The sequence below is a fragment of the Passer montanus genome, unplaced genomic scaffold (assembly GCF_014805655.1).
Source record: "Passer montanus isolate IOZ18808 unplaced genomic scaffold, ASM1480565v1 scaffold54, whole genome shotgun sequence".
Lineage (NCBI taxonomy): Eukaryota > Metazoa > Chordata > Aves > Passeriformes > Passeridae > Passer > Passer montanus.
The window spans coordinates 7628697-7654570 of NW_024370374.1; the positions used below are offsets into that span (position 1 = coordinate 7628697).

Genomic DNA, 25874 nt, shown 5'->3' on the forward strand with positions numbered 1-25874 from the left:
GTGCGGCTCGTGCGCGCGCGGCCGCGTGCGCGCTCCCGCGCGTCCCCGCTCCGCCGTGACGCGCCCGCCGCTCTCTCCGCTCTCTTGTCTGTCTCTCTCTCCCGCCCTCCCTCCCTCCTTCCTCCACAGAGATGCCCTCGGCTACCAACAGCACCATGGCGAGCAGCACCACCGGCAGCGCCACCGGCAAAGCGGGACCGGGCAGCGAGGCTGCCCCGGCGACGGCGGCCCCGCAGGCGGCGGCGGGTGTGAACATCACCACGGTGCAGACCGAGGCCATGAAGCAGATCCTGGGGGTGATCGACAAGAAGCTGCGCAACCTGGAGAAGAAGAAGGTGATCCCCACGTCCCCTCAGACCCCCCCCCAGCCCATCGCGGGTGCCCGCCTTGTCCGCCGCCTTCCGGCCGCCCCTGCCCCCGAGCCGCTCCGGCCTGTTTCCCTTCCGCTCCCTTGTGCCGGGCCCTCCGCCGAGCCCTCCCGGGTTGTTCCCGGCGTGGCCCCCAGAGGCCGCCTGCTGGAAGGTTCCAGAAGGGCGAGCGCCGCTCCCCTGGCCTGTCCCCTTCCCCTCCCGGGGTCCCCCTGCCCCATCCCCGGCCGTCCTCTGGTGGCCCCGGGACCCGGCCCGGTTTCCCCCCGGCTCGCGGAGCAGAGCCCGGAGGGGTCTCGGCTGCCGACCCCCCTTCGCCCCCGCTGCCCGGAGCCCCCTCGGCGGCGCCGCTCCCTTCCCCTTCCCCCTCCTTCCGCCTTTTGTTCCCCGCGGCGGGGCCTTTCCCGGCCGCGCCATCCCGGGAATCGGCTCCCACATCCCCGCTCCGTGCGGCGGCCGAGCGCGGCCGGTGCCCGTGGGCCGCGGAGCGGGCGGGCGGGCGGAGGCTGCGGTGCCCCCGGTGCCGGGCACATGGACGCGGAGCTGTAACATGGCGGCGGCCCGGCCTCCCCGGCGGAGCTCATTGTGCCGCCCGCACAAAGCCGGGGCCACCCCACCCCGCCCCAGTGTCACCGCTCGCTTTCCATCGCCCTAAGCTCAACTCTTTGGGAGCCTGAGCCCAGCTGGAAGCGGCCTTTCACGGGTTATTTTTAGAAAGAGCAGCTACTCAATTTCTGGTGCTCGGGCGGTTCGAGTTGTGGCACAAGAGGAAAAGGCTGTCGCGGTTACTCGCGGCGCGTTTTGCACCCGCTCGGTGGTGGCAGATTAAATGAGCTTCGCAGGGCTTTACAACCTCCAGAGCATGAGGTGTCCATCAGAAAAAGAATTAATACATGGCCACAAGACTTGCCTCAAAACACCGCAGTGCCAAGCTAAAATTACCAAAAATTAATTTTATATTTGTGCAAGAGCTCTAAATCTCTTATTATTTTCAGAAGTGAATAAGCACAGTAACTCTTCTATTAATTTTTTGAGCCGTCACTTTTGATATTTTTCATCGTGTTCTATATTGTATAAGGTGGAAGTATTCCCAGTAGATTAGTCTGTACAGGTAGGTTGTAAAGGAGAGAAGCTGTGCTTTACCTATAAATAATACACTGTGTATCAATAATACACTGTATAAATACACTGTGTACACTGTAGCTTCCTACTTCAAAACTGGGTGTGGGATTTTCCTGGATTTTAGAAATGACATGGCAAAAAGCAGCAAGCCAGGCCATCTTAGGTAAGTTTTAGAATCAGAGGAGCTTTTCCTCCGTGTCTGTTGTATGTAGACAGGACAAGATGTCTGTCTTAAACTTGGCATTAATACACAGGAATATCTGTACAACCAATACTGGTCCTCATCTCGAGAAAGAGAGCAGATCTTTCTGTCTGTAGTTGTTCCAATACAAAAAAAAAAGTTTGAAAATTAATTGGTGTACCAAACATGCACAAAAATCATCTGAAAATATTTTTTATTATGTTAAAAGCGTGTATTTTAAAAACCAAAATTAGCAAGTGAACATTCTGACCTGTTCTGTACTTGGGAGTAATCAAGAGCATAAAGCACAGTGTTACTGGTGTGAGGGTCCTTGGGAGCAGTGTTTTTATTTACCTTTAAATAATTTACATTTGCCTTAGCCATTCCCTTCTATTTGAATGGAGTTTTAGTGTTTTACCAAGTGAGTAGAGGGGACAAAGTGCCTTTTTTTTTTCTGGACATGGCTTTTTTTGGAAGATATGAAAATTACTGAAAGCATTTATTTTTTGAATACTCAGTGCTGGGCAATGTGGGCTTAAAGAACAGGCAAGGGTTGGGGCTTAAAAAGGAAAAGCTCTGTGTTGTCTCTCACTGATGAACTAAAGTTCAAAGATTCCTAAATCTTAATGGGCTGAAGTTCTGAAACTTCCTGAAGGAGGACTTGTAAGCACTACAAAAGTCATGAGAGAAATGGGTTTGGGTGTGTGAAAGCAGAGGAACTCATTTGTGGGCTTGAGCCTCTCCCTTGGTGGGGGAACCAAGAGTTCTGTAGTAAATAATGCTCTTTAGTAAAGAGAGCAGTACATGCTTTGTGTCTTAAAACAAAGCTCCTTGTGCACATCAGGATTTCCTTGTATATTGCATCTTTGGACAAGAATATATTTTTAATTTTTCCAACCATCCAGAAAGTAAAATTGTTCTGGAAACTGCACAGACAGGAGTGGGTGAGAAATGCAGTAAATCTCACTGGGAACTTGTGCTCAGTTGGACAGTTAATCCTTTCTTTGTCAGCAGCTGCTAACGAAGGCCGGTAGAGATGATTTTCAGAGTTTTGTGTCACAGAATGAACACAAAGAAATATTTAGACACACATTTCTGAAGGATGAAAAATTACTGCTCTGGAAGAGATACCATCTTAGGTTTTAAATAAAAGGAGGAAAGGTCACTCTTCATAAAGAATTTGAATTTTTGGAGTGAAGTTTGTCATGTTTACCTGTAAAGGCAGAGGATAAAATAATGTGACTACCAAAATACAAACTGAAATAATATTTATAGCTTTGGTCTATACTAGTTCGAATGTTTCTGTATAAACTAAAACCACTGGATTATTAGTTACAGTTTTCATTTTTTTTTCCTAAATGTGATCTCATTTGAAAGAATGAGTATGATATAAAAGGGACTGGGATAAATTGAATTGCCATTCAGAAATGGATGTGAAAACATGGCCTGAAAACGTCTGTGTTCCCCTCATCTCTTGGTATTTGGAAAAGATAGGAATGCCATCCTCTGTTCTTAGATGACAAGATATTTGTGTGCATGGAAGGGGGTAATTAAAGGGGTATTTTCTCTCCAGGGCCTCAGATGTGCAGCTCAAGTTTATGTTGACAAGCTCAGTTAATTTGGAAGTTGCCTGGACTCCTCCAGGTGTTTGTCAGGTATCTGGGGTTAGAATCCTGCCAGCTGTCCACATTCCTTAGGAGAAAATAATTTCACCTTCAATTTCTCCTTCTCCCTGGCTCTTCTGTTTTTTTGTTTTTAGAGGAGAAAATCCTTTCCAAATTTTAAGCCAGTTAAATGTAGATCAAACTCTGGTTTTGTTTCAGGGCTGAATGAAAAAAACACAGTTGTTTTTGCTTTTATCTTGTGCAATAGGGCATGAGCCATGTAAGAGCAGTTCATCAAACAAATGTTCTGCCAAAGGGGCAAAATAATTAATTTGCTAACACGTGGACTAGGAGATGGGCAGATGTTCACAGAGTAACATGTGAGCTTAAAGCTTGATGTGAGCTTGGTGTCTGGAGTTGGAAAGATGGCACATCTTGCCTGTGCCTGGTAACTTGAGCTGCTGTCACTTTATCAGCTTGTCTGAGTTTCCTCCTGAGTGTAACCCTGGCTGGGGTGCAGAATGAGCAGTTCACAGGTGCTGCTGTCCTTGTACACAAGAACTCTCCCAGAAGAGCAGGTGGACATTTGAAATGGATGTGACTTGGTTTAGTAAAATGTTGGATTTTCCATGGGAAACAGGAGCCTGTAGTAAAAGCTAGGGTCAGTTTTCCATTCTGTGGCAGGAAGTTTGAAGCTGCCCATTGGTAGCAGCTCTCTCAATGCCTTTGGGCCACTTGGCTGCTCAGGCTTGTGAGTGGCTCCAGAACCTCTCCTTGGGAGGTTTGCTTTGAAATTAATCTTTGGAGATTGAACACGGAACAAATCATAATATTCATTTCAGGCAGTGTATTATAAGCCTGAATCTTTCTTTGAAACCTCTCTTAGTAGGAATTTTGGGTATCAAGCTTCAGGTCTGAAAATCCAAGCAGTTTATCTGTGAAATCTTGTGGTGGTTGGTACTTTGAGGTTTCAGGCTGCTCTGTTTTGGTTTTAACTGGTTATTGTGGAATAGGGATTGTCTCACAGCTAGGTCAGTTAACTGGATGCATGATGAGTCCAAGGAGCTGTGAAACATCTTGTAGTTTCAGTTTTTCAGATGCTGCTTTGGGGTTTGGATCATGGTTTTTGTTTGAAGAAAAAGACATGCAGAATGTGTTGGGAAAGACATATTTGTGCTCTAGAATTTGCTCGTAAAAGTATCTTTTTGGAACAAAAATTATGTGTAGAGAAAAATCCATATCTCCTACAGTGTAGTCAACTTCCTTGAAAATTCAGGGTTTCTGTAGGAAATTCTGTATGGTGGTGATTTGGAAAGAGCATCTCTGCAGTCACCAAAACTTGGGGTTCCACTCTTCTGTGACTTAATTCTGGTTACTGAAGAAGCTTTTTCTGCCTCTGGGTTAGCTGATCGTGAAACTGCACTCTCAGAATTGATGTGTCCTTTGTTTAAGAACTAATACATTGTGCAGATATTTTTTCTAAACAATCAAACTTCCCAGACTGTGGGGAAAAACTCTCCCACCAGAATATCTACTACTGTTACTCAAAAAATCAATTCAGTTTAAACAGAAAACCTGTGAATGTTTTGTGTTCTGGAGTATTGGTGTTACTGTCTCCCTCCATCTTCCTGGTTCCAACTCAGCACTGAAACAGCTTCTCAGAACTGGTGGGTTTTGAGAGGTTCTGAACTTCCCTGCTCAGTGTTTTTACCCTTTTTTTTTTTTTTAAGAAAATAGAAGACTGGTTCTGGTTTGTGGGGTTTTTTTGATCATTTTTGTGCAGTTTTAGCTGCAAAGCCATGAATAAGTGAATAAAGGTGATGGTGGAGGGCAGACAAATTACAATGCAGAGATGTAAAACAGGTTAACAAACTTCTAATTTTTAACTTGGCTTTTATTTGGCTTCAGTGCAAACTGTATTACACAGCTGTTTTAAATTTTGGGTTATCTTAATTGTTGTTGTGTTGTCAAAAACATTAATTCAGTTTTTGAGATACCTCAGGAGACAAACTTGGAATGTCCTTTCCATCTTTTCTTACCTTGTGACAGAGTTTGAATTACTAAAGATTTACTCCAGCTGTTGGCAGAGGTTACCTTGTCACCTTGCAGCTTGTTGTGCAGACTTGTGCTGCTGTAATTGGTAGAACCATAGCATTGAAATTATCTGGTTAAATATAGAGCCTCCCTCCTGCTCCTGACCCCCTTTTTTAAGGGTTATTTTTAATCTGATAAATCCAGTGATCCAGTTTGCAGCACAGCACTGAAGTGGTGGCTCAGTGGTCAGGCATTTCTAAAACCAGGGTAGGTTTGGAGGGTAGTGCCAGGTAACTGCAGTTTCTGTTTCCACTTCAGGATGCTGTTTTTGAGACAATTCAGAGGAAGTGAAGAGAACTGTCTGTTAGTGCATAAAGTAACTCAGTTTTGGATTCCTATTAAGGTAAAATCCAGAGTGTAGTTAAGCAATGAGCACCACAGTCCCAAGAGCCTGTTAGTGGTGCTTTTTCCCCAGGAAACTCCAAAATACTTCAGGTATCTCAGTGGAAAAAGCTGAAGCAGAGTGGCTTGCTGCCTGCAGAACCGGGAGCTGCTGACTCATGAGCTGTTCAATACACAATTCATGGGCTCACTTTGCCACTGGATTTTGTGTTTTTCCTGCTGGTTTGGTTATCATGCTCGGAGGTCTCTGTCTGAGGAGTGAGGGTGAAGTTGTGTAAGGAGGGGTAAGATGAGTCTTCCCCTCTTGCAGGCACTGCAGTAGGTTCCTGAGCAGGAATTTCACTGCAGTTGTTTTACAGCTCTAATGGTGCTCTTGGATTCCTGTTGGTTGACAGTGCAGATTAAAAAGGAAGGCATTTTACTTAATATTTCTGTGTAATGCAGCTTTGGATCTTAAAAGTGTCTTTGAGATGATAGAAGAATGCTTACTTGGCAGTCAAAATCTGTGTGGTAACATTTAACTAAATGCACATTGGCTTGTCCTCTGCATTGCAGCTGACAGGACTTTCCCTCCTCTGCTTTTACCTTCCCAACAAGAATATTTTGTAAGAAGTAAATATGAAGACAAGTAACTTTTCTTCTATTCCTAACAGAAAGAGACATATTACCCTTGGCTTTTTAGCTGAATAAAAATAAGCAAAGCATTTACATTAGACCTAAGAGGATTTGACCATTCAAGAAAAACCTTGTGCATTGTTCAGTATGTTACTGCAATAGCTTAATGTGAAAGAACCAACCATGCATGGAAAAAGTATACAGAAAAAATTGTAGCTATTTAGGGTATTTTTGCCTCTTCCCTCCCTTGTGCCCTCAGCCACCAAAATGGATTCTGTGAGTGTTTCACAGTGTAGTTTTGCAATATATGTTGTTTTTTCAACAAAATCAAACAAAGTAGTGTTCTGGGATACAGCGTTCCACCCATTTTGTTTTACTGTTGTTGTGTAGGGTTTGTGTTGGAAACTGGATGACAGGATTTGTTTTAGTGCATTTTTGTAGACCCTGTTCAAGCTGGCTCTTGTTTGCAGTCTATTTACTGAGCAGCTTCACAAACAATTGCATCAGGGTGACCAAGGGAGTTGAAATCTGCAGCAGGGGAGCTGGTGACTTGAGCAAGTAGGAACTTCCTTTGAAATTTGTGTGTCTGCAAAGCCTCTTTGCTTCAGGATTTCAGCCATCAGAGGTGTGGGTTGACCTGGCTTTGCACTGGGCACTGCAGTGGTTCAATTCTTTTAGCTCCCTTTTGGCTGCACAGCTCAGCCACTCTCCCAAATCCAGACACTGTCCTGTGATTGTCCAAGCATGCCATCATCTGCTCTGAGATCAGGATGGAGAAGAGTAACCTGACCTTACTTCCTGTTGAGATGGATGTGCAGTGTGCCAAATGCTCTCCAGGGCTGCTTTTTTGATCTGTTAGGAGCTGTGGCTGCTGCATTTAACAACTGTTACCATGTAGTTTCTGTCCCCAGCATGAAACTCCCAGTGATATATTTTTGGAGCTCTGCAAGTTCTTGCTTTGACTTTGCCTAGGCCATTGCTGGCTCTGATGCACTGCAGGGTGAAGTAGTTAGATGGTCTGTCTGACCTGGAGGACTTCACAAGATCCAGCACCAAAAATGACATCAAAAGGACCAAGCCTCGTAAGGATAGGATTGGGTTTCAGGAAATAATGATGGGCATCAAATTCTTCGGAAGAGGAGCTTGCTTGATAAACTGTTCCACAGACTTTGACCTTTCCAAAAGTCTGAGACTGAGCATTGAAGTTGAATTAACTAGACAAATACCAGTGAAGTATTTTAACTGAAAAATCTTGAGTGTCATTCAGTGCAAATGTAAACCCTGAGGCGGTGGTGGCATCAGGGTTTTCATTCTTTGACATTCAATATTAAGTCTTCTCCTGCTTCTCGTGTTTTGTTATCCTAAATTGGGAAAGTAATTGTTAAGGATTTGTTTAATAACTTTTAAAATTAGATCATTCAACTTTCATTCAAAATGCAGTAATTTGTGATAATACAGAAATGGTGAAAACGGCGTAACAATTAGGTGTCTTACCCTTAGAGGCTTTGCTTCCTTTTGAAGACCCTTTGTAGTTAGCCTGTAGAATCTGTCACTGGGGCACACAGGAGTTTTACCTGATTCTGGCTGGTGCCACTCTTCTGTGTGGTTTCTTTTTAAGCAGATGAGAAAACTGATCCTGCTGAAAAGTAGCCTAATGATTCTTTTTTAAATTTCTTCCTGTGAAAAAAAAATTCCTAATGCTCTTGAACAAAAACTATTTTAGAGCTATTAATATCAGTTGTGTTGGTGGGCATTCGTGCACAGAGGATTAGAAACTGTTTAAAATTCTTTACAACTATCTTAAGTGATGGAGCTATAGAGAATTACAGTTCTGAATCTTAATAGCAGTGACAGTGGGGGTCAGATTTTTGGAATTGTAGTGATAAAGTGGTGATAAGCTCTACCTCAGCCCTCAGTTCAGCTGTCTGGTGTTTGGACTGAAGGACATGTGCATTGAGAGTGCTTGTCCCCTTAGGAGAAATGTGAATTTCCTTGGAAATTCCAGCTAGTCATGAAGACATTGTAATACCCAAATAAACAAGATAAAAATATTTGCCTCTTGGGGAAATATTTATGTTTTAACCCAGAAGACAATTTTTGTCATGTACACTTTCTGCAGGACAGTTATGTGCTTGTGTAACATGGTACAGTCTGTGTAGTGTAATATTACAGTGCATCATTTTGTTAGCACAAGTAGAAAAAAGCTTTAAACTGATTTTTGCCTCTTCATAACAGCATTTTTCTTTTGTTTCAGAGCAAACTTGATGATTACCAGGAACGAATGAACAAGGGAGAACGTCTGAATCAAGATCAACTGGTAAAAACAAAATAAAAAATCCTAACCTGATCTCTGTTAAATTGCTTTGTTATCTTTGTGGTGAGGAGTTTTTCCTGCCTGTCTCCTTTTTGGGACTGGTTCTTAAAGTAGGTTATTGCAGAGCTTGATTCAGCAGCAGTTTTGCAGTTGTAAATAAAAAGCAAAGTTGTATGGTGCAAACATGCACGTTGGTACTTCAGGAAATTACCAGATGCTCAGTCTGATGTGAAGTCAGATCCTTAACAATTATCTTCCCGGTCTAGGATCAACAGTGTTTTATGGATGATTTTTAACACTGAGAAAGTGAAGGGACAATAATGTAACCTCCAGCTATTGCAGCTGTTGACACTTAAAAGAGTGAGCTGCTTGCTTCCCTTGGACCCTTGGATGATTTCATCTTCATTTTGGTGGTTCTGTGCCAGCTGAGAACTGAAATACCAGAGATCCGTGTGTTTTTATTTTGTTACAGCCTGTTGTGAAGATAAACCACGATAGAGAACTGACATCATGTTGAGGAGGGAATCTCCTGTTTTTTATGAAGCCTGACTACCAGGCTTCATAAAAATAAATGTTAGTTTGGAGAAATGCATTATTTTGTCACAGCAGCAATGTAAATGTCTCAGCCTGATTTGATTCTGGTTTGATATAATTTCTCAGTGATACCAAATGGCCTGAGGAATTTGGTTTGCTTTGGTGCAGATCAGGGTATGAGGTTTAAAAGATAGCAAAACCAAAGATTTCTGGAGAAGGGGACATTATGCTCTGTATATTCTGATTTTGGCTCTGACTGGAGATAACAATGCATTAATTCTCAAACTTTTAAGCAGTTCTGAGTTGCCAGAACTGAGTTGCCAGTTGTTCTTCTCTCCCATTCTCCCAGTTGTTTGTTAGTTTTTGTCAGGAACTGGCTGCAGCCAAACATGAAACCAGTCCATCACCCATGTGAGCACATAAAGGCATATTTCTATGTGTGTTTAGCATATCTAAAGAAACTGGAGGCCCCAAGGACATACACAAGTCTTTCATATCTGGGCCAGTGAAAATCTAAATTTGCCTTAACATAGTTGCAGTCCCATTCAGGGATCCCATGTCTCACTTCACAACTAAAAAATGTGGGAATTTATTTGTTGGAAGTATATATTCAGTTCTGTTGCTGATGGTTTACATTTGTGGTCTTTCTGGGTTTTTTTTAAGGATGCAGTGTCAAAATACCAGGAAGTGACAAATAACCTGGAATTTGCTAAGGAACTGCAGAGGAGTTTTATGGCTCTGAGCCAAGATGTAAGTAAAGATCAAGCATTGCCATGTGGGTTATCCAAACACTTTAAACTCTTCCACTGAGGCAGTAGTCACCTCTGTTTATAGGGATGAATTGCTCTGGATTTCTTCTGTGTTTGACTGTTTTCTTCTATTTTTTCATATTAATTGATGTCAGGTTTTCTAAGAATTTCTGATGTATGGAAATAAGAATAAATGTATTCTTGTTTCCATAAATGTATGGAAACAAGAATAATGTAATTTTCTGACACAACACAAGTGTGGAAATAGTGATTACAGAACCAGGTCTGTCATGCAACATTAAATATGGTCACTTTGCCATTGGTAACATTTTCTTAAATGGATTTCATTGGGTTTTAATTTCTGGTAATACAATACAATTTCTGGTAATACAATTGTATTTCTGGTAATACAATCTCCATTGGTAACATTTTCTTAAATGGATTTCATTGGGTTTTAATTTCTGGTAATACAATCCGAAACTACATTATGGGACAATATTATTTTTGTAAAGGGTAAATTAACTGGATGCTATGAAATAGGTGTTTTTGGATTGCTGTTTTATCAAAGATGCAGAATAATACTGTAATAAAGAATTAAATTCTGAAAATTTGGGAATTCTGGAAAGAGCAGCAGCATTGGAAGAATGGGTTGAGTAGTGGATGTATCCCAGCCTGTTCACAAGCTACCCATGCTCTAAGGAGCATGGTTAGCTTGTGAACAGGCTGGGATAATTTGAAGGGCAGCAGCATCCTTGTGTTATAAGCTGCCTTCTACATTGGCTGTAAATTAACTTTTAGGACTAAGCCAACTTGTTTCTCCATTTTCTGACATTATAGTTTATCCGTGTTATTGGAATGTTAGTGATGGAGAACATCCTTTTCTGGATAAGTCTGTTCTGAAGTGTTTCTCTGGTCACCTGTCTGCTAAAACAAGCCAGTGAATGCAGGAGTACCAGATTGGTGCTCTGCTTTCAAACTCGGTTGTAATTTTTCCTGACTGCAGTTAGTTGATTTTAAGATATGTCTTTGATTTTTAAAAACTAAAATTTGGATGTTTCAGGTGGGAAAGTTAGCATCACAATAGATTTTTGGGAAGAAAGTATTACATTTTCAGCTGACTTTGGGATGGTGGATGCTTGGATTAAGATGGAGAGTGGAAGAAACATCCTGTAGGTTCAGAGTGGTGCTGCTTTTAGACCTTGTGGAAGGTTCAGTGCAGAGCACAAGGCTGCTGATGGTGTGTCATCCTCTCCCTCCCTGCATCCGTGCTCCTCACACTGGGAATGCTGCAGTGGATGCACATGCTTGTTCCCTGGGGTGTCTGACTGGAGATCTCATGTCCAAGAATTTGTTGAAATCCTTTTTTGGACTTGCTGATCCTGTGTATCTCCCCAGCCTTTCATGGCAAAACATTCCATGAGTTGCCTCTCATGGTGTGTGAAAAAACAGAGTACTTTTGTTTATCTGTTTTAAGCTGATCTCCTGGTAGTTCCAATGAATGCTTCCTACTCTCGTGGGATATGGTGAATAACCTCTCTGTTCCTGCTCTCTGTGTGGCCAGTGTGAACAATCTGGATCACCCAAGCCTTTCCAAATGGAAGAACCCAACGCTTGGGCTTTTCCCTTGCCTTCCTCTCTACCTTTTCTTAGCAATTAAGGACATTTCCAAACACTTTCCCCCTTGGGTCCATTCCAGATCCAGAAAACAATAAAGAAGACAGCTCGTAGGGAGCAGCTGATGCGAGAGGAGGCTGAGCAGAAGCGTTTAAAGACGGTGCTGGAGCTGCAGTTCATCCTGGAGAAGCTGGGGGATGATGAAGTGCGCAGCGACCTCAAACAAGGATCCAGCGGGGTGCCCGTGCTGACAGAGGAGGAGCTGACCATGCTGGATGAATTTTATAAGCTGGTTTATCCTGAACGAGACATGAACATGAGGTAGGGTTGCAGCAAAGTGCTCCTCTTTCTAATTGCCAGTCAGTTAACAACGTATTTGGTATGGTAATTTAAAGACTCAGTAAGAAATTAACTCTTATTAATTAATTTTTAAGGTTGAATGAGCAGTATGAGCAAGCATCTGTTCACCTGTGGGACTTACTGGAAGGGAAGGAAAAACCAGTTTGTGGAACAACCTGTAAGTACAGTCTCTGCATGAGGAGAGAGCACACTGAATTTGTGCCTGAACTAAAACACAATCTGATGTAAGAGAAGTTGGGCAGTTAATCATCTTTGAGGTCTTAAAAGGAACTACTTTTTCCCAGCTCTTAGCTGGACTGTAACGGTGACTTGTGAAGTTCGTACTCAGTCTGTGGTGTATTTTTTTATACTGGCTCAGCATTAGTCAGTATTAAAGCCCAGTCTGTTCCTGCTATTTCAGCAGTTATTACTCTGCTGCTGGTGGTGCTCAGTAGCAGTTCTTTGTTTTCTGCAAACCTGGATGTGAAGAAGGTGACAGTGTAATACAGACACTGACATGGCCCTCCTTAGTGGGACGTTGCTTTTTATGGAAATAATTCCCAAATACCTGGCCTAGGCAACCAGTAATACTGCTTTGCCAATGAGGCTGATGACTTTTGTGTTAAGGTGCCCCAGCATTGAGGGGATGCACTGAGGGCAAGTGTTCTTTGTTTACAAGGCTCTCGTGAGCCACTTCACCTCAGAAGAACCCTTATTAATCAGGTGGTACCTGTGTAGATTTATTTTTATTGACACTTAGTTGTTTTGGAAGAAATTGTCTTACAGTAATGGTTTTAAGTAATAGGAATAAAAGTCTAGTAAAACATTATAAACTTGACCTCAATGTGAGGTGCTCCACAAAGCTTCTGAAGAGTTCTGTACTCTTAGGATCCTTCTTGCTCTTTTTCTGAATGACAGTGGGTTATTTATGGATTATTGAATGTGACCCAATAAGAGAAGAAATCCTGGTGCTCATGGACTGGCTTGGGGCAGCAGCATCTTCCCAGCAAAAGGGTCATAAAATGTACATGCAGTTTTTGGGAAGGAAGGAAAGAGAAGATGAGGAGGACTGAGGTGGTGCTGATGTTTCCCTGTTCCATTTTCCCAGATAAAGCACTGAAGGAGATTGTTGAACGGATTCTTCAGACCAGTTACTTTGACAGCACCCACAACCACCAGAATGGGCTGTGTGAGGAAGAGGAGGCAGCACCTGCACCTGCAGTAGAAGACACTGCAGCAGAGGCTGGTGAGAAGGGGAAGATGCCCTGTGACTGAAATGTTTGTGTTGTTCTGTCTTGTCTGTGCAGTCCTCAGAGTGATTAAATTGCAAATGCAGCATTCATCTCTAGCAGTGAAACCATCCAAGATGAAAGTTCTGGCTGCCTGAGGCTTTTCCCATTTTTCAGTGGTTCCCACCAGTTTAAGCTGAGCTAGAAGGGAGCAGTTTCTGAAGCAGACAGTGTAATTACATACTTAAGAAACTTGGGAATGTTGTATCCAATTTTAAGACAACTCAGGACATTTTTCCCTTTTGTGGAGAAGGCATAGCTGAACATAACTCTTGCTAGTGGGAATTTAAGTTTTTTTTTTTGTTTCCAGTTCAAATCTCTGAGAATATTTGTTATTACTAGTTCTCTGTTAACACCCGTGACATTTCTTCTTTATTCTGAGACATGAGATTTTCTCACCTAACTTTGTATCTTTTAGGTCTATAACATGAGGGGGGTGGAGGTCTTTATTATTGTTGTTTTGGGTTTTGTAATTTCTTTTTTCTCCACATAAACGGTTTATATCTTTTTCTTCCAGAACCTGATCCAGCAGAAGAATTTACTGAGCCAACTGAAGTTGAATCAACTGAGGTATTATTCACTGAAACACTATCATTTTGTATACCTTCAATGCCACTTACTTTTACTTTCATACCCTTTCTTATTTTTATTTTAGTATGTAAACAGACAATTCATGGCAGAGACTCAGTTCAGCAGTAGTGAGAAGGAACAGGTAGATGAGTGGACAGTTGAAACGGTTGAGGTAAGATCTTGTGTACTGCAGGTAAAATTGCAATCCCTGTTTCTGCTGGCTCACAATTCATGACAGGTTTTAGTATTGCATCCCTTCTCCCCCAATATATAAAAGAATACATTTATTTCAGTAGGCTTGGACTCGCTAATGGATTCTTTAATTATATACTTAGCTCAGGAGTACCTAAAATAAAAAGAAATAAAACCTATTTAGTCTGGGTAAGTTTGTAGAGAACTTGCTTGTCTTCATTAGTGGCTTGCTTGGGAAAACAGGGCTTAAAAGTCTTACGCTTAAAAAGACTTTAAGGACTTCTTTTGAAGTCATTTTTCTTTTGGAGAACTTAGCTGCAAATGTAGAACTTTAAAGTTTATCTGCCCAGCTGCTGACAGTGTGGTGTAGTTGTGCTTTCATTAAGCACAGGGAACTGAGAATGAGTAACTCAACTAATACCTACTCCAGATTGCTTATGTGCATCATTTGATGTTAAAATCTGCTTTGTGTATGTACGTCTCTGCTTCCCAGAACTACAGCTCTTCAGGTATCTCACTTGTTACTCCTTTGCACTTGAGTGGTTGTTCACTTGTGGTGTTTGTGGTGCACTGGTGTTGGGATCCATTCCCAGCTCGGTGATTGCACTCAGACTTTGCTACATGTGCAAGTCCATGATTTGATTGCACTGGAATTTGTGCTCCTGGTGTATGGGAAAGACAAGCCCCCGTTTGGTATGTTGGAGCTTGAGTTGTGTCTGTCTGGTAAAAACAAGTATGAGCAGCTTATTTCAGGTGCTGGAGAGGTAACTTTTGATTGATTTTAACCTTTTGCAGTAGCAAATTGCAGATGGTCAGTTTTTTAGACTTTCTTGATGCTGTTGGCTGGTTTTAAGTGTAAGAGTTGAATAAATGTTCATCATGTTATGAGGTGCTGAAAAAACAGAGCAGCTGTTTTGATCTGATAAACTGATCTGGCTGATTTTACATTGAGTCTGGCTGAAATTCCTATTTTACAGTGTTGAAGACCACTTAGAGATTTAATAATACTGAGGATGAGTGAGACTTCTAAAACCAGGTAGACAGCTTTGCTATGTATGTGAAGGAGTTTAGTAGTTCCTTGTCACAGTATTTCATTTACTTACTTAAAAAAACTTAAATTATCACTGCTACTCACTGCGTACTGAATGTGTTTTAAGAATTATCTTAACAAACTGAAGGGACCCTCCAAACCTGTACATTAAAGTCATGCTTGGTTGGGGTGTTCTTAGAAAGCACAGTATTTAAAAATTATTGATTAATTGGCTTCAATTATACCCATTTTATATCTGTGTTTCTACCAAGTATCCAGAGTGGTTCAGTTCTCTGTTGGCCTTAATGTAAGGAGTATGGGTGAAGGCATAATTCAGGTTGTAGTTTGGTATCAGACAGATTTCAGAAACTCATCGTTTCCTAGTCAGCTGAATCTGGAATTGGATCACCTTTGTTTTCATAGGACAGTACAGAGAATGTGTGCTTCAACTGCCCTTTCTGTGCCAGTATCTTGGACATGGTAGAAAGGAATAATTCAGAAAAAATCAAAGTTGAAGCCTGTTTCTTCATAATAAAGAACTTTATTTTCTCAGCTGTAACACAAAAAAGGGAAATTGAGAATATCTGGCTGTAAAACTGTTCTTGCTGGCACCACAGTCTCATTTCTCAGGAGAATGCAGCTGAATTGTGCTTTGGTAAGATCGTGAGACAGGATGTACACTGAGAGCTGTGAATTTTGAAATCTGAAAGAGAACACTGGCTCAGAAGATCTCTGTAATTGTTCACTAAGGGGGAGGATATCATAAACTCCTCTCTTTTTGTTTCAGTAACCCTCAAGCAGATGTGATACAGTCAGGATTTCTGTGGTGTGTTTATAGGCTGGGAAGTGATGATATCTTCACAAGGATGTTTTTTGCATGGTTCTTCCATAACTTTTAAACTAAATAATTTGCTTGTGAATTTTCCAAGTGTAGTTTGATTATATAATGTTGTAATTTTGGTAAAGATGTTCTTTATTGATAGTAGTATTAATGGAGTTTTTTTTTTAATTGTTGTTTTGTGGAGTTTAAATTTTTTTAACTGTTTCTTCTGTAATTAGTGCCTGAGTCTGGTTGTACACAAAGTTCTCTGTGTCTTAGATTATGGAACTTTGGTTGGATGGATTTAATGTAGAATTGAAAACTGTTCTCAGACTAACGAAATGCAAGTTCATTCTCTTGGTTTGTGGTGTCATTAAACTTGTGGTTTTACCTTTCCTCCTCTTTTTTCTCTGTCCCCTGTCAGTCTCCTTGCCTTGTGTCTGGCAGCTGTGCTTGCTGACAAGGTTAACTTACCTCACACGACTTGAAATTTGCTCAGTTGTTCCATCCTACTGTGGTTTACTTGGTCAGAGTACCTTGGTAGTGTAATACGGCTGAAGGAATAGGTCCTAAACTGTTCTTTTGACATCAGAAAAGGAGCATTGGAAAAGATAATGTAAAATATGAAATACCATCTGAAGTTACTGCTGTGCTATTTGTGGAAAAGGAAAACATTCTATTGACTCCTTTTTTAATTTTTTTTTCCCTTAAAGATACTGCATGGTTGTGAATGACTTGGACTCCATAAGTTGAGTGGTAGTGCTGAAATGACTTAGAGTACTTTTGATAACAATTATGCAGGTGATGAATAGCTGTTGGTTTTGCCACTCAAGTTTCACCTGATGATCTGATATGCACTTTTTCTTCAATTTTTAAACTTTGTCATGTGCAAAAGGTCTATATATGTGCTCTAGATAATTTTTTCCCCTGACAGGCCTTAATTCTTAATTTGGAAACAGTCCATAATGTGAAATTCAGGGACTGTTTGGTAGACCAGAGTTGTGCTTGGTTTCCAGTGTGGACTGCCTCAGGGTATATTTTTCATGGGAATTGTCAAATTGCTTCTGTGGATTGCTACCAGTGGTGATTTAGTTCTGAAGGGGATCTCAGAGGACTGTAGGTTGTGGTTAGCTTTTAGTTTTGTTCAGATTCTCTGGGATTTGCTCAAGGAACAAGCCATTGGAGTTGGTGAGGCAACTGCCTGTGCAGAATGCTATGGACAAACAAGATTTGGAAATCTGGGCTGGCAGTAGGAATGCTGGGAGAAATTAACAAGAAATGTGCAGGCTTTGGGCGTGGATAGTGACAGTGTGAGACTTAAAGATCAGACCTTGGTTGTAGGATGGTTTGTGAATTGTCATGGCTGGGTACAGAAATCTGTCTTCTGCAGTTCTAATAAGAAATCAGATATTTTACATCAATATTTTAAGCTTTCACTTGGCTGTATACTAATTTATACCCTGTGTAACTAAATTTTAAGGCTTAGCTGTTTATCTGAAATGTTAGCAATGTTAGAAGGTGATTGAAATGGAGAAGTAATGATAAGAGACAATGATATTTTTAAAGGGCATTTGTTGACATTGAAAATGGCACTTCTGGATTACAGGAGCTGCCTGAAGAGCAGGTGAGGGACTGGTTAGGGCCATCAAAGTGTAGCTCGCCCACCTTTGTCACTGTCTGTTTTCAGACTATTTGCTGATGGATGTTTGAGGTGCCCATGTCCAGCTTTGCTGGTTGCTCTGCTGTCTAATCAGGTGCTCTCTGAAATCCCATTGCAGTTTGTTCCTTTGTTGATGTTTGTCACTTTGGGATATGTCTGGTAAATCTGAGCTTTCTTGCCCTCCCTGATCTGTGCTTCTGCTTCTGGGCTTCTGGTGTCCCCTGACAGTGCTGTCTGGCAATCCTTGTCATGCAATGCTGCTTATGTTCCTGAGACAGTAAATCAGGGAGCTGGGATAACAGTGGCTGTGAAAATTGAGCATTATGAAGTCTTAAAAAAGACCAAAAAATTCTGACTCCACTTATATTTACCAAAAAGCTATGAGAAAATAATTGTTTCCCATTTGTGCATATTTCTGAAGCTTACTCTTCCCCACTTCCTTTAAATTTCCAAATGGTGATAAATGGCTGTCTCAAATCCTGGTCTAAAAAACTCCATGTGATATTGAACAAATACTTTTTTCATGGGGAAAAGAGTAGATTGAGAGAAGTAAGAGCAGAGTGTGAGCTCTGTAATCCTGTGAGTGCTCAGATGAGTAGCTGGTCACAGTACTGACCTGTCTAGGATGTAATGCTGTCCTTCAACACCACTACAGCAATTCCATCATCCATAACCAGTCAGGCAATAGCCAGAAATGCAGGAACTCCTGAGTCACTTGAGTGCAGCACTGCCTTGGGCTGAAATTGCAGTTGGTTGTTGTCTCTTGTTAGGTTGTAAATTCCCTGCAGCAGCAGACACAGGCGACGTCTCCTCCCGTCCCGGAACCTCACGCACTCACTGCTGTGGCTCAGGCAGACCCCCTGGTCAGGAGACAGCGAGTACAGGACCTCATGGCACAGATGCAGGGCCCCTACAACTTCATGCAGGTATTTCTGTGCTCTGAACATTCATCTGTTTAACCCACACCAGTGTGGATTTGACTTTTTTTTTTTTTTTTTTTTTTCTACTCAGGACTCAATGCTGGAATTTGAGAACCAAACGCTTGATCCTGCCATTGTATCTGCACAGCCCATGAACCCAGCACAGAGTTTGGACATGCCCCAAATGGTTTGCCCTCCAGGTTTGTAATGGTAAATCCTAAAGAGAAATACTGGGGAAGCCTGCGAGACTTCTCTTAGAAACACTTCAGTTGCTGCTGCGTAATAAAAAAGTCACCACAAGTAATGGTACAATCCTGTTACAGTGTGTTTTTCTCAGAAATGTGGTTGTACTTTTTTTTTAGGCTTCCACTTCTCACTTGCTTATAGGTTTTTTTTGGTAATAAGGAGCAGCTAAAGCTTCTTTGCTTTTGCTTTGGATTATTTTGGACAACTAGAAAAAATGCTCTTTGCATGGAAATAGGAGATGGTAATTTGAGTATAGCTTTGCCTTGCTTAAGGCTTCATCATCTTCATGATGATCAGCTTTCACATAAATGCTCAGAGCAGATAATAATGCTATTCTGTAAAAGGTTTGATTTTATTATGTAATAAGTGAAATTATTTTCCTCCAGTTCATGCTGAGTCAAGACTTGCCCAGCCAACCCAAGTTCCTGTGCAACCAGAAGCTACACAGGTAAAACATTTAGTAAATTCTGGTTTGGGTTTGAGTTTGATACTAGGCCTGATTGAAGTTGCAAAAGGATTTTTTTCCTAACTACATGAGAAACTTAAGAAAAAGCTGAAGGTCCAGTTTTGGGAAATTGGTGATCTCCATTGTTGCTTACAAGCACTACTAGTTCCTAGTTTCATTCTCTACTGACACTGCAAATTGCCCTAATGGGAAGCAGGTAGTTTGTTACTTACTTGCAACAGAAATGCCAAAACCACTTGGTTACAGGGCAGCCTGTGTCTGTTCAAGTGTCAGGGCACAAGTAGATCTCATGCATTAATGATACAGAGTTTGTGTTCTGTTTGATTATTCCCACTTGCTTGGATTGGGATCTTACCCTGGAGTCGTAGAGCAGTCAGCGTGAGATGAATGCTGTTTCCAATTGAGCTTTGAGGCATCTCCTGAACTTGCTTCTGCACTGTATAAATGAAGTAGTTACTTTGTTGTTAAGATGTTTCAGTTGTCTGGTGATTAAAGATTTGTTTTATTAAGCATGTGTGACACCTCTGAGGACTCTGCTGGTCTCAGTAATGGATCTGATCCCTGTAGGTATTTGCAAACCGAAAAAAAATCTGGATAGATGATGGATCTCACAGTACAGGCAGTATAAATTGCTTCCTTTGGCTTGTCCAGATTTGGTCTGCAAGGTTTAAGTCACTCATTTATATAGAAACAGGAGCGAGGGAATTATTTCTTAAATTTCCTCTGTATGTACCTCCTGAAATGCTGATGCTCTCCACAGTTTTGTTGTCTCGTAGGAGTAGACTAATTTTTTTTGGGCAGTGGGTTTTTTCCTCTGCACTAGTTTTTATTTTGCTGTTAGGTGATGTCTGACTTAATCCAATGTTTTGGTTTTTTTTATTTCCCTTATTTCTCTTGAGGATCTTGCAAGCAGTAGCTAAACTTACTCTTGGCTTTGGAACATGGCAGTGTGATGTGAGCACCCCCATCGGTTGTTATCCATTGCCTCTTTAACTCCCCAGTACAGCCTTTAATGCAAAGTGCTTTGCTTCACTGGCTGGACTTTCCCCTGGGCTCTCTGTGTGGGAGCAGAGCTTGTAAAATGTAAAATTCAGGCCATTGGAAGCTAGCTCTTGTCCACTTGTGTCTGAGCTTTTGGAGCTGTGTGGTGTTAGAATGTTGGTGGTTAAAAGGTAATTATTTTGTACTGGTTTGGAGATGTGCTGGCTCACAGATTCTAGAGTACCATCCACTCCAGAGTTCTCTGATACTTTTTACAAAACTGTGTGTGAGCATCAGCTGACTTCTGGGGGCTTTGGGGTTTATTTTGTCAGGTTCCCTTGGTTTCTTCTACAAGTGAGGGATATACAGCTTCCCAACCCATGTATCAGCCTTCTCACACAGCAGAGCAACGGCCACAGAAAGAATCAATTGACCAGATTCAGGCAAGTCAGGTTTCACAGGGGTGGGAAGAACTCTTGATTGCAGGTGGCATCAAATGTTAGTCTGTGTTTCTTAGTAAATAACATTATTGCTGGTTAATAGGGACGCTTCAATTCTCTTTAATTTCAAAATTCTGAGCCTGTCTGTGACCAGTAAGTCCTCCATAGCAAGACTTTTAATTTGGAAGCTTGTTTGTTTAGTTGGATGCAGCATGCCAACATCAGCATGGGAGCATCAGTGTTGTTGGCATAGGAAATGGGATTTATTTTTTCACAGCAGTTAGCCTGTAAACTTCTTCATTTCCCCCCTCTAGATTTTTCTAGTTGTGTTGCAAGTTAATGAGGGAGAAGATGGTTAGGTTTTTCCTCTCATTGTGCTGTTGTGAATTAGGCTGTGGAGCTGAAGTACAAAACAGTCATTAGTAGAGGTGGAGCTGCGGCATTGCCACTCTTTTTTAAGCAAAGTTTTTGAAGTTAAATTTTTGGTACCTCAAGAGCTAAAATGTTGTTTGTTTTAATTATTAGGCTTCCATGTCCCTGAATGCAGACCAGACCCCATCCTCATCATCACTTCCCACTGCATCCCAGCCACAGGTGTTCCAGGCTGGATCCAGCAAGCCTTTGCATAGCAGCGGAATCAACGTCAATGCAGCTCCATTCCAATCCATGCAGACAGTGAGTAGGAAATTGGTTCTGGATCCCTGTGGCTTGGTGCTCATTCCTTGTGGTGGAATCAGTCATGCAGCTGCATGTGATAGTCCTTGGTTATTCACATTTCTAAGACTTCGATGCTTCTTTGCAGAGCCATAAAACTGAATTTCTGCTCTTACAGGTATTCAACATGAATGCACCTGTTCCTCCTGTGAATGAGCCAGAAACCCTTAAGCAGCAAAACCAGTACCAGGCCAGTTACAACCAGAGTTTCTCCAATCAACCTCACCAAGTAGAACAATCAGATCTCCAGCAAGAACAACTCCAGACAGGTAAAATTCTTGTGGCCTTGGTAGAGCAGGTGATAAGTCTGTGACATCCTAGATGGTGGAACAAAGCATGTCACAGGTTCCCTTGCAGGCCTTTCCCCTGAGCATTACCAGATTTTGTTACTTCTGCCTGGGTTTGAATATCCAGCAGGGAGTGAAATTCAGTATATCTATCTCCAGTTGTTAAGCCACTTGACTGAGGTTTATATAGGTTAAAAAAAAAACCATGAACATTCTAAAGATGCAACTACTAGAGTGAAGTACTGGCTTTGCTGATGTTAAGGTTGCTTTAAAAAAAAACAGTGCAATTTGAGGTGACATTCTGTAAAGGAAATAGTAAGCCAGAAATGAGAGCAAATATGGATTGCTTCTCAAGGTTGATGTAAGGTCACAAAGGCCTGGAATCTTGTGCTGAAATCAGTGAGATAGGATTTGAATTCAGCAGGCAAAATGCTTTCCAGGTTAGCAATTTAAAAAAATAAAAGCCTGTGTCCAGAGCTGTTTTTCTCTCAGCACTGCCTTCACTTTCTACTGAAGTGCTAACAAGTACTGGATGTGGAACAAGGAGAAGGAGCCTCATCCTTTTCCTCTGTAACAGAATGTTTAAAGAGAGATACGTGGGAACATAAAGAAACCCAGACTTTTCTATTTCTTTTTCCCCCTATTTCCGTGCAGTGGTTGGTACCTACCATGGCTCCCCGGACCAGAGTCACCAAGTGGCAGGAAACCACCAGCAGCCTCCCCAGCAGAGCACTGGGTTTCCCAGGAACAGCCAGCCTTACTACAACAGCCGGGGGGTGTCGCGGGGGGGATCCCGCGGGGCCCGCGGCCTCATGAACGGCTACAGGGGCCCAGCGAACGGCTTCAGAGGTGAGCAGCTCTGCAAAACCCTCCTGGGCTCTGCCTGCACCTGGGGAGCCAGCTCAGAGAGCAGGTGTTAAACTCATCTGCTGTTGGGGGACTCGGGCAGTAGTCCTGTGAGACAGCAAAACTTGTAGTAAAAATCTTAGGGGTTGTAGATAAGCAACTTAAAATTTAGTGTGCGTTTGGACTCTGTTACAATACAATGGTAAGCATCTACTGCAAGTATAAGCAAATACAGAAATAAACACACATCAAGCGAGGAATTCAGATGCAAGTTGGTATTTTAGGAATGTTTAATGTTTCCACAGTGTGTTTTGTAGTTCTGTGTTTGATCAGAATGAGAATAGGCTGGTTTATGTAGAAGTACAGGAACACAAGAGTCCAAAAGTCACTAGGCCAAGGGAATTAACAGGAGTGGAGGAATGATAGTGTAGTTCTGGATAGATAAGAGAATGTTCATGACTCCTGGACCTTACATGTGTGGCTGTCAGTGTTACAAAGAGGTTTATGTGAAAATAGGACAGAGATTGAGTACCTGAGTCTACAAGTAACTCCAAAACACCTTGTCAGGTGTTTTGGGGTTACTTGTAGTCTCAGGTACTGTCTGCAATGTTCTCTTCCCCTCCTGAGGCTGGGGAATAAAGAGTAAATGTGTGCAATAAAAATACTGGAGTGTGAATGCAGTAATCACAGCTGGGACATTTAGGTCCTACCTAGGATCATGTTTAGCTCTGAACTGAATGTTCTGTAAATCAGACCTTGGGTTACTCTGAGAAATGCACTGAATTCTGCCTCCTCCCAGTCCTTATGAGGTGTTCATTCTCATTTCTTGTGATATATTAGCTCTGATGTTGGAGGCATTTACTTGATTTGCAGGTAAACAACCCTTGCTAAGGGGATGGGATTTATTTAAGGTTTAGGTAAAATGCTGTTGCTGCTTTTCTTTCTATAGTAGCAGGAGGTCAGTATTAAGTGCAGCTTTGATTTCCAAGTGAAAGACTTGTGCCCTGTTCCTTAGGGGGATACGATGGCTACCGTCCTTCCTTTTCCAACACTCCAAACAGTGGCTACACACAGCCCCAGTTCAATGCTCCTCGGGATTACTCAAACTACCAGAGGGTAAGCTGCCTGTGGGGAGGGGAATACCTGTCAAAAGCACTCAGAGCTGTTAGTGACATCTTCCCCTGGGACTTCCTTTATTGCTCAGGAAGACAAACTGCCCCTGTGTAGTTTGGAAAAGTTGAACACTAAATGCATCTATTTATATTTCTTAGTTACATTGAGCAACACATCCTGTAACTGGAGAGAGCATTTGTCACTGCCCATTTTATTACAGCTGCTAGGCACTAGTGGAAGTAAGAATTTATTTTTAAAGATTATTTTCTACTAATAAAATGTTGCATGTTGAAGTTACAGGTGTTTTGTCAGTGCATATTGTTATAAAAGGTCCTTATTTTGCTGGCAATTAGTAACAGAATGCTCAGGTTTTATGTTGTAACTTTTTAAATTTCTTTGCTTCAGGATGGATATCAACAAAATTTCAAACGTGGCTCTGGACAAAGTGGACCTCGGGGAGCTCCTAGAGGTAATTTCCTGAGTAGAGAATAATTGATTTGGGTTGAATGGAAGTTTCTGAGCCAACTTCTGCAGTTAAAAGCAACCTCACTCCTTACTTAGCAGTTCACAATTAAGAATAAGCTGACTTGAATTGCTGGGGTTCTGTGAACCGGTGGTGGAAGTTAAGTTGGCTGTTAAATGAGGAGTTCTTGGAAAAGAAGCTGAAACAGCAATTGCTGTTGACATTCAGATATGGCAGAACAACTTAACTGTCTTTTATTAATGAAAGCCTTGGGAAACAAACCCATGAGGCTGTAGTTAAGCATCTAAATTCTATTTTCATCACATTTCCTCAGGTCTTTTTCTTAGTGTATTTTGAATGATGAGACTTTTCTGTCTCAATACAGACATTGCCATGAGGGCAGCTCAGGGCTGTGCCCTGCATCTGTGGAACCCCACATGGTAGTTCAGTTTTGAGGGGTTTCAGTTTCTGTCCCTGCCTTGGTCCTAAAGCCCTGAGGTGTGGAGCTGAAGCCTCTGGAGTTCAGTGCACTATTGGGCTGTGCTGAAGCTGAGAGTGTTTTAGGATGCACAACACAGTCTGACTGAGTTCAGACCAGAAGATTTGGGACTATTTTTAAACTAACCAAGATTTCCTGCAGAATTCAACCTCCTATTTGTGTTTTCTAGGTCGTGGAGGGCCCCCCAGACCAAACAGAGGGATGCCTCAGATGAACGCTCAGCAAGTGAACTAAACACATTCACAGGATTCCGTTCAACGCCAAAAACACGCTGGCCAGTGTACCATACATGTTACCAGAAGAGTTATTATCTATTTGTTCTCCCTTACAGGAAGTTTGTTGTAAAGGGACTATTTTCATTACCCATAATGACAGGACTACAGTTGCCAGCTTTATATTCCCTGGATATTGAAAGGAACGAAACAACGTTTACTCTGCATGTTCTGTCCTAAGCATCATCTTGAGCCTTGCACATGAGATTCAGATTCCTCACCCTTGCTAAGAATAAAGTAAAAAAGGCAATTTTCAGGGTGATCCAATCTCCATGGTTAACTGAAGTGGCAGGAAAAAGCAAAGACTCACTTCTGTCATTTAAAAGTGATTTAACAAAATTCAGATAAAATCTGCAAATCCATAAAGATTTACTGTGGTGGCAGTTAAAAAAAAAACAAACTTAAATGTTCCCATGAATGGATGGAAAAGGTGAAGTGTGGCTTGGTGGAACAACTGCATTTCAGCTTTTTCTTACTAAATCGAAGCACTGAACAGTTCAAGATGTCTAGTGATGCAATTGCCCTAAATAGACAGGTGGGCTTAGAGGCAGTTTGTGACAAAGAAGAGGCACCCTTAGCTGCAGCACTCCTCATCACCAGGGCCCTGATTCCTGTGGCTATGGAGTTAAGAGCGCTTGCATAACTGCTAATGTAACTGTGTAATTAATTTTTTTTAGGACACAAGGTGGAAAAAAAAAAAAAAAGGCTTTGATTTGGCACTTGGACAAAATTTTGCAACAAATCCTGAGCTATAATCTGGATGGCCACTGTATATTTGATGTGAAGTATTTAGATATCTCTTTGAAACACTTTTAAGTTTCTTTGATAGCAATGACTTTTGTAAGGATTGGTATTCTCTATCATTCCTTATGACTTGCACATTGTCTGTCACTAATACTTGACCTTGCTGTATTATCACCTAAATAACTGATGCCGGTACTGATGGAAATCCCTAATGGATAATCATAACACTTTTGGTCACATGTCCTTTTGTCTTTCCTGCAGCCTTGAAGGTTTTAAGAAATCTCAAAATGCCCGCTGCTGCTGCCCTTCCAATTGCTGTCTTTTGAAAAGCACCAGTCTGTGTTTGAGTTGATTTCCCCTTTTCAGGGAAATGACAGCCAGCAGTTACAGTTCTAATGGTATAAGCAAGATAAATAAAACATGTTTATAAAAATTGTATCCTGGAA

At 41.8% G+C, this 25874-nt stretch overlaps 1 protein-coding gene across 3 annotated transcripts in view; it reads left to right on the top strand.

The window, feature by feature from the left end:
* The window catches only part of CAPRIN1 (cell cycle associated protein 1), a 26137-nt gene extending 263 nt beyond the window's left edge, over nucleotides 1-25874 (top strand). The window contains exons 2-19 of one of the 3 annotated variants that reach the window (XM_039724940.1): nucleotides 130-335; nucleotides 8581-8643; nucleotides 9838-9924; nucleotides 11620-11858; nucleotides 11972-12054; nucleotides 12985-13122; nucleotides 13683-13735; nucleotides 13821-13907; nucleotides 18208-18363; nucleotides 18449-18557; nucleotides 18990-19051; nucleotides 20383-20493; nucleotides 21016-21165; nucleotides 21323-21473; nucleotides 22146-22340; nucleotides 23353-23453; nucleotides 23856-23919; nucleotides 24582-25874. In XM_039724940.1, coding sequence (XP_039580874.1) covers nucleotides 132-335; nucleotides 8581-8643; nucleotides 9838-9924; nucleotides 11620-11858; nucleotides 11972-12054; nucleotides 12985-13122; nucleotides 13683-13735; nucleotides 13821-13907; nucleotides 18208-18363; nucleotides 18449-18557; nucleotides 18990-19051; nucleotides 20383-20493; nucleotides 21016-21165; nucleotides 21323-21473; nucleotides 22146-22340; nucleotides 23353-23453; nucleotides 23856-23919; nucleotides 24582-24646 — 2118 coding nt within the window. In that variant the 5' untranslated portion in view covers nucleotides 130-131 and the 3' untranslated portion in view covers nucleotides 24647-25874. The remainder of the gene's footprint in view (nucleotides 1-129; nucleotides 336-8580; nucleotides 8644-9837; nucleotides 9925-11619; nucleotides 11859-11971; nucleotides 12055-12984; nucleotides 13123-13682; nucleotides 13736-13820; nucleotides 13908-18207; nucleotides 18364-18448; nucleotides 18558-18989; nucleotides 19052-20382; nucleotides 20494-21015; nucleotides 21166-21322; nucleotides 21474-22145; nucleotides 22341-23352; nucleotides 23454-23855; nucleotides 23920-24581) is intronic. The other 2 variants (XM_039724941.1, XM_039724942.1) reach the window with 2 other exon arrangements.